The following is a 9,165-nucleotide window of genomic DNA, read 5'->3' on the forward strand; positions in this document are numbered from 1 at the left end:
AAATGGAAAACATGCACTTTTTTATGCTTTCTTTTACACTGTGCTATAAGCATCTTTTACTCACTGCTAAAAGCCTAATGCAAATTCTTGAAAAACATTTTCTTTGGATTTATACTTTGCTATTCTAAGAGGCTAAGTTATTATTTTATTTTCCATTACTTTTGTTGTCTTACCCAGAGAAATATTTATTCTTTATTTGTAGAATATTCACTTTTACATGTCTACAGAATGAGAAAAATTTTACATGTCTACAGAAGAGTTGTGATGAAAGTAAGATCTTCAGAATTCATTAAAAGTCACCACTCCAAATGTATGGCAATCTATGAATTACAAATAATATTAATTACTAAACAATGACTGATTCTGGCAAACTAATGTACTAAAAATATAAACATTAATGTATCTCTGCCTGGAGTTTCATTTCATTCAGAAATCCAGAGTAGGAGTTAGGATCTGAGTAAATCTCTAAGAGAAGAAACAAGATGGGTAGCTTGGGAAAGAGTGGAGATAAAAATAGAGAAGCTAAATATATATTACCTAGAAGAAAGAACATGACTTATAAAAGCATTTAAACTAAGAAATAATTTTACATTTAGATTTTCATTCATTATGTGATAAACCACATTCTATTTCTTTGAGAAGAGAGCTGTCCTCTGGATTACATCCTTTAATGCTTGTTTCACTTGCTGGTTCCGTAAGGTATAAATGAAAGGGTTTAATAGAGGGGCAACTGAAGTATTGAGTAAAGATACTCCCTTGATTAAAGATATTCTCTCCTTAGCTGAAGTTTTAATATACATGAAAATGCAGCTACCATAAGAAATGGAGAGAACAATCATGTGAGAGGAACAGGTGGAAAAGGCTTTTTTCCTCTGACTAGCTGATGGAATTCTTAGAATTGTCAAGGCAATGTAGGAATAAGATAGAATCACTAATGTTAAAGTAGCTGAGAGTGTCACTAAAGCTAGACTGAAACTAAGAAGCTCATGAAAATGTGTGTCTGTACAGGAGAGCTGCATTATGGGATCAAGGTCATAATAGAAATGGTCAATGATATTGGAGTCACAGAAATCCAGTTGGAGACCTAGAAGCAGGCCTGTAAAGACAAACAGGAAACTAGAGAACCAAGAGCTAAAAACAAGCAAGAAGCAGACTTTGCTGTTCATGATCGTTGTGTAATGCAGGGGCTTGCAAATGGCAACATAACGATCATAGGACATGGCAGCCAGAAGGTAAAATTCAGAAGTTCCAAGAAGGAAAGCAAAAAAAAACTGAGCAGCACAACAATTATAAGTAATGGTTTTGTCTCCACTTGCAATACTAACTAGAAATTTAGGAATACAAACAGATGTATAGGAAATTTCTAAGAGGGAGAAATTTCGAAGAAAGAAGTACATGGGAGTCTTGAGGTGGGTGTCCAACAAGGTGAGGAGGATGATGGTCAAGTTTCCAGTAACACTTAATATGTAGGTGAGAAGCAGAAAAAGAAAAAGTACAATCTTCCATTGTGGGTCATCTGTCAATCCTAGCAGAATAAAAACTGTCACTGTTGTACGATTTCCCATTATTGACTTCAGATTTCTACCATGCCTAGATGTGAAAATAAGAAAAATCCAAACTGAAGATAATCAAGACAAAAGATTTTGGTCATTACTGGTTATTAATTCTAATGAGGGGAGCATGCAGTATTGAAAAAATGAATTCTGTATTGCAAAAAAAAAAAATCTTATTTCTCTTTTTATCTAGTGTTGCTTTGGCAGATTTTCTTTTTTTATTATTATGTTCAAGCCAACCTTAAACTAAGTTTCCATTCACTCAGAACATGCAATAAATAGTAAAAAGAGGGTCTTTCACAAATCAGTTGAATGGTTAAAAATTAATTTAGCAAATTAATGTGTGAAATTTACAAAGCGAGTAATCTGTTGGTGACTTGTATTTTTATAAGTGGGATAGATATAACTTGGGGACAAGTTTTTTCTCCCTTCAGATGTCAAAATTTATGATTTTATTATGTCACTTTTTATTTATATCGTAATAAAAAGTTTCATAAGTTACTGTGGCCAAAAAATAAAATATTATCTGGTTGCCAAAATAATATTATGATATGGTTGTATTTAGCTTTCATTTTGATCAGATTTCAGAATACAATCTATTACCAGGTTCATTTTTAATATCTTTCTGACTTACCGTATATACTCGAGTATAAGCCGAGTTTTTCTGTCCAATTTTTGGGCAGAAAATCCCCTCCTCGGCTTATACTCGAATCACTAGATAAAACATGTGTAAATATCCCTTTGAATGCCCCCCTGCTGTGTAGTATACAGCCCGAGTGCCGACTGTGATACTACAGGGCAGGCCGTTGCTACGGTAATGCAGCTGTTCCTGTAGTATCACAATCGGTAACCGGACTGTATACTAATGCTGGCAATCACTGTACATACGTATACTGGCACCCGCTCTCCTCCTCTGCGGGCACCGGTGCGCTACGTAAACCTACTGATATAAGTTTTCCCAGGTTTTTGGGTTAAAATTAGGGGTCTCGGCTTATATTCGGGTCAGCTTATACTCAAGTATATACGGTACTAGTGACTGCCAAAAACAATATTCTTCTTGTATAACCTTGAAAAAATAAGGTTCACACCAATAAATGGCAAGACATTCGAGAAAAATGTTATGAGAAACTATTCTTATAGTGTATGAAACCTTAAAGTAGGATACAAATGTAAGCAGTTGTTTTCGTTTGTTTGTTTGTTTGTTTAATTAGTTTAATATGTACCCTTGATCACCTTCTCTCTGATCTCCTCCCAGAGATTGCTCCCATTTATCAGCCTCTTTATCTAAACTCCGATGTCTTTAACTACTGGTTTATTTTCTGCTGCCTACAAATATGTTCAAATCGCCCCCCTACTTTAAACAAACAAAAAACTTCTCTAGACTCTATTAGTTACTCAAAGTATGTTTCAATTTCTCAGCCAAATTCCAAGAAAAAAACTAGACTTTTCACAAACACACTCTTTCTCACTCTCTTTCTCTCTCTTTCTGTCCTCAATTCTCTCATCATTGGCTTCTCTCTATAAAAAATAAAAAAAACCTCTGAAAAACACTCATTATTTTTCTAATCTTTTCTGTTCTCCATGTGTTTGTGATGCATTTCTAATCAATGGAGTTCTGAATTGATCCTTTTTTTGTCTAAATTATGAATATATACATAGTACAGAAATTTTTCTTATTAGTTCTGCCATAGACATTTGTTAACTCGGGCTTCATAAAGATGATAGCAATTTCAAGAGATTCCTATGTCAATATTTTCGCATTTCTCCCATTCATAAGGAGATGGTACACAGAGAACATACTTATCTGACAGCTCTTCTGATGGTTTAATTCAGAGGTTTAACTTTTACCAATGAAATGTAATGGGATTATCTTGAACTTGAAGAACCCACATAACTCTGTCTCTTCCATGTCCACTCTCACAAATGCATGTCCATATTCATAGGCATCATCAAAATAGAAAATCATTCATCTCTTCTAAGTCTGTAAATGGCATTTTGTACATGGAAACATGGTCCCAAATCTGATATCTTGAGAAATTGTGCTTGTTATAACAGTGGGACATAATTTTCTGGACCTTAGAAAGATAGAAGGAAGGCATAATATATCTATGGGAGATGTCACAGCATCATAACTATAACAAAATTATAGTTATATAACATATAATTATACAACTTCTTCTTTAGAGGAAGATTTGCATTTTTCTCTAAAAAATTCATGAACCCATAAAAAGTAAACATGTTTTAACTAGTGCCTTTATAATGTAATGCAAGTATGGTGAACTAACAGCAGCCCTAGGGATCTATGTTCAGAAGTAGCTAATGAATCCCCAATCCAATTGACTTTTGTGAAAATTTCAGATTTGGAACTGAGGGAATGGAGTCCTCAGAGATATGAGTAACTCAAGAATTACTTGCTTTCACATGATTTCCTTTTTCTTCTTGAAACAATTATGTGCATTATCCAAGTAATCCAAGTCTCAAATTGTGAATGCTATGGAGCAAGTTAAGTTTGGCTGAAATTCTTATATGTTCTATACCTAGGAAATGAGATTCCAAATGTATAAAAGTAATTGTAAAAGAGAAGGTGATTAGAACAAAGAATACAAAACAACCACTGCCCCAAATACCTATGATTTTGGAAGAATTCAGGTTGCAGAAATCATTTCCACGCATATATTTTATCTTGTAGGAACATCTTATCATCCTCTTGAAAACCATAAGTTTTTTAACAATGGCTTATTTCAATTTTTGCACAACTAACAGTGGCTTATGTTGATATATTTCTCATATTATTCACATATAACGTTTTTATTTTTACATTTTGTTGCACAGATGGATAAATATATATTCAATTTAAGTTAAAGTATGTACAGTTTGTTGTTGTATGGAGGTTAATTGGTTTAAATATGTTCTTGCCATTAAGCTTCGGTTTTAGAATACCAAGTAAGTATTCAAAAGTATTCAGTTAGAGCTTCTCCTCATGATTTTATGTTTGATGTGTTTTCCTTGGAGGAGACTAAGGTGTTTCTAAGTGGCATCTCTTTCTACTGGTTTAATATGACCTCCACATTTCAATTTAAAATCTTCAACCTATTTTTTCTAGGAATGTGATAAGAATTTTAGACTTATCAACATCAAATGACATTTTGATATCATTGGAGAAAATTTCCATAAGATGAAATGCTACCATTGTTTTTGTTTTGGGTAGAACCACATAGCTTGCTATCTCCCACGGATATCAATAATTAAAAAGACATTTTAATTCTACTTCCTTTTTCATTGCAAGTTATATCTAGTTCTATTTAGGAGCAATAATAGAATCCAACTTCCTTTAAAAAAAACACCCTATGTTACATAAATTATTCTTGATATTATTGTTTTGGTGTCATGTTTTAAAAAGAGGAAGTTTTCTAGGTAGACAACAAACACTCTAATGTTTTTATTCTTTTTAATATATTTATAGAACAAGAATTAGACAGAAATATGGGAATGAGTGAATTGCTTTAAGAAAACCAATAAAAGTATTACAAAGTCTTTGGCAAATGAATAATTACTGTATAAATAATACTGATATTGTAAGGGACAATATCAATTATATCAATAAACAGTATCTTTTTATACTTCTGGGACTTTTTTGGTATATTAGTTTTTGTTTTTGGGGGGTGGGGTTGCTTTCTAGATACTACATCATTATCTTACACTCTTTTTAGATTTTTAAATTAAAGAATTAATTGTATTAGAATAACATTTTTTAACAAAATTACTAAGGAAATTTGTTCAACAAGGTATATGTCAAAGAACTTCTAGATCATGTATGTTATAAAATGGAGGACTAAACATTTTCTCTGATCTATATGACCTCTCCAAAAAAGAAATTATGCATCAAAGATAAAGCAACATTAGCTCTCTTCATGGTCTAGAATATGGAAGATTCAAAAAAGGCAGCTCTCCCTTCCCCAAAAAAGTACATGAACTGACACTCACTGAATCCAAGTTCACCTAGCACCCGTTTCTCATCTCCCATTTTATAGCAGTGAGGCTACATTAGTAAACCAAATAATTCCTAAAAACTTGTTGTTGTTGTTGTTGTTGTTGTTGTTTTTTCTAAATAGGACTTGATTCATTCTGGTGTGATAGAGTTAAGCACCCTTGGCTATCATATGATTCTTTATTGAGAATGACTCTTCTTCTGCTTTATCAATAACTAGTTAAATGAGCCTCTGAATTCATTATGTAGAGTCTGAGAAGGACATGCTTCCTGTAGAGGCTCCTCTATTGCAGGTGTCTAAACAAATAAAATCCAGATTCTGCACCCCAGATCATTCTCTTGGGTGAAAACCTTCAGTGCCTTATACCACTTATTTTTGTTCAATGACTAATTTCTGCATACAAAAAAAAGTATTATTCAGCTGTGGTTTTAGGGGAACATAAATAATGTTCCCCTAAATGATAATTCAAACTTTTGTTATAATAGAGGCATGGTACCCAGAATGAGACAAATGATAATAGCCTTGCTATATTAATCTGGAGTCCTGACTTTACTTCTTATTACCACATCTTCAAAAAGATATTAAGCATCTGACTCTAGTCCAGAAGAGATAATAATGGTTGGTGAAATGACTGGGAACCATTCCACATAAGAATGCAATGACTTGGAGAAGAGAAAATATGATTCACTAGATAGTATTTGAAGGATTGTGAAATGAACATTGGCCTGGATCTCAATGTCTACTAAAGGTAGGTTTAACAGCAAAAAGGCAAAATTAAACCCCCCAAAAGGCTAAATAAATAGACAGTTTAGATAAATAGATAGATAGGTAGGGTAGGTAGGTAGATAGGTAGGTAGATGGATGGATGGATTGATTCACAGATAGATAGAGAGATAAAATGTATCTACTCTCAAATAGCTAACAATCTAAAAGGACAGACAACATGCAAGCAACAATGTAAAAAATTTTGAGATGGACATATAAAAATTATTACAACTTATTTCCTAAAGTCTTCAAAATAATTCTGTCCCCACCTTATCAAGATTCTTTCTTCCAGCATGGTACAGTGGGAAAGAATGCTTTCTGTGTTTTGAATCAGTGGAAATTAAATGGAATTCTGATTCTTTTACTACACTGTGACCTTAAAGAAGTAACATGAGTCTTCTGGAATTCAGGTTCCTTATCTGTAGAATGAGGATATTCATATATAAAAAAGGCCCTTTCAAACTGCAAATCTAAAGTCCCTTTGATGAAATGAAACTCTCCGATTTCATATAATCCAAAGAACTGAACAAAGTAAATCTGCTTCCATATTACAGGCACTTGTTAATGTTAAGATGAACGAACATTGCACTAGATCTCAATGACTCCTAAAGACAGGTTTAGCAGGAAGAAGGCACAGTTAAACCTCCTAAAAAGGCTAAATAAATAGACAGTTTAGATAGATAAGTAGAAATATAGATAGTTGGATAAATGGATAGATGGATGGATGGACAGCTGGATAGAGAGCTAAAGTGTTTTTGCTCTCAAGTAGCTAATAGTCTGAAAGGACAGACAACATGCAAGCAGCAAAATAATATTTTTTAGATGGAGATATAAAAAATTATTATAACTTATTTCCTAAAATTCTCAAAATAATTCTGTCCCCACCTTATCAAGATTCTTTCTTCCAGCATGGTGCAGTGGACAAAAATGCTTTCTTTGTTTTGAATCAGTGGAGATTAAATGCAATCCTAACTCTGTTATTACATTGTGATCTTAAAGAAGTGACATGAGTCTTCTGGGTTTCAGATTCCTATCTGTAGAATGATATTCATATAAATATATATGCATACATGTGTGAATCTATAGCCATGTCTATATCTATATCTATAAAATATTCTTTCAAATTATGAATCTATAGTCCCTATGATGAAATGATACTTTCCAGTTTTATATGATCCAAAGAACTGAACAAAGGAAATCTGTTTCTATAGTAGAGGCAGTTGTTGCTATTAGGATTTGGCTCTTAACCTTACTTGCACCAAGAAATAACACTTGACCAGGAGAAGTTTTTAGAGGAGAGCTGGATATTTCTCTAACACCAAAGTCACTAAGGCTAGAGTTACAAATGATGACTTTTTCACTCTGACTTTCTTAGAGAGAGTATTTGTTTCCTTGACAAATCAAGTATGAATATTCTATGTTCATGATGGTCACTGAAGAAATTTTAGATGCTTGAACATTATCTCATGATTCTTCTGAGCCCAAGGCACTAAAAACTTATACTACAAGCTCACTGTATATACTGTGTCTCAGGTGCATTTTCTACACATAACCCTACTCAAAGCCAAAGGAATAAATAACAAACCCAGAATTTGAACCTAGTCACTCTTGGCTCAACACTTTTAATGCAATTTCAAGCCTATTTTCATCAAGGATTAGCTACAATGTTTGCACAGATGGTTCTTATAAGATTCTTCTTATCTCAAGAAAGTAGGAATAGGTATTGAATATAAACGTATTGTGCATCACTTTGATAAAATTACTGTATACAAACTTTTAAAATTATGTTTCTACCTCTTTGAGATCGCTTTTTAAAAATTATCCCCCCCCTTTTTTTTTTTTTTTTTTTTTTTTTTGCTGAGGCAATTGGGGTTAAGTGACTTGACCAGGATCACACAGGTAGGTCTGTAGGTCTCATTTTGAACTCAGTCCTCCTGACCTCAGGGCTGGTGCTCTATTCACTGCACTACCTATCTGCCCTTAAAAATTAATTCCCAAAAGTTTTTGATATTGTGTGATCTCTAGCACAATTTTTTTTCTTATGTATTTGATCATATACAATTGTTGTTCCTAATTTGATTATCTAAAAGTTCCATTTGAATTTCATTGCACAATGGGCAATGAAATCTTGGCATCTAAATGTGGAAATTCTTCTATCTTTGTTATTAAGAATGGATAGAGATAGTAAAGAAAACCAGAGTTCAAATCTGACTCAGAACTTAAATAGCTGTATTATGCTGGGCAAGCCATGGTTATTTGTCTCAGATTCCACAACTGTAAAATGGGGATGATAGCATCTACCCTCAGGATGTTGTGAGGATTAAATGAGATGTTTCTAAAGCACCTAATAGAATATCTAATACATAGTAGTAAGTGCTATATAAATACTAGCTATTGTTATTATGTGCCAGAATATTTAGTTGTTCTATTTTGCATGAGATTACTATCCTTTAACTTTTATTTTCTCTATACTCTGAAGATAGTGGCTTGGAAGAAGACAGATCCAGCTTCCCCTAACTAGTAACCTAAAGGTTTGGTAGATCCAATGGGACTCAGCCTTACCAGAGCAGCTGAGGCAAAAGGTAGAATGTTTATTCTGAAGGCAGACATATAATGATAATAGTTATTTTAATTTGTTTTAGACACACAGACAATAAGGTACCATACAAGAATTTAATTTACTTTCATAAACATTTATTTAGATATCTGTTGTTATGTTAAGATGAGATCTTGTGCCCTGAAGATAGGGAAATAAATCTTGATACAAAATATATCCTAAAGGAGTTTTGGTAGAAGAGGACAAGTTCTAGGAATAAAAATGTTATACTCTGCCCTGATCAGATCATCTCTGGAATACA

At 33.1% G+C, this 9,165-nt stretch overlaps 1 protein-coding gene across 1 annotated transcript; it reads right to left on the minus strand.

Moving 5' to 3' along the window:
- Positions 1–626: 626 nt before the first annotated feature.
- Positions 627–1,565, minus strand: LOC127538130 (olfactory receptor 6C76-like). The gene has a single exon (XM_051961693.1). It carries the CDS (start codon positions 1,563–1,565, stop codon positions 627–629), a length of 939 nt encoding a protein of 312 aa, XP_051817653.1.
- Positions 1,566–9,165: the final 7,600 nt, after the last annotated feature.

This window comes from Antechinus flavipes, chromosome 5 (genome assembly GCF_016432865.1).
Source record: "Antechinus flavipes isolate AdamAnt ecotype Samford, QLD, Australia chromosome 5, AdamAnt_v2, whole genome shotgun sequence".
Lineage (NCBI taxonomy): Eukaryota > Metazoa > Chordata > Mammalia > Dasyuromorphia > Dasyuridae > Antechinus > Antechinus flavipes.

Excerpts from the sequence above, each read along its gene's own strand:
- LOC127538130 (XM_051961693.1), bottom strand. The coding sequence starts at position 1,565 with ATGGGAAATCGTACAACAGTGACAGTTTTTATTCTGCTAGGATTGACA.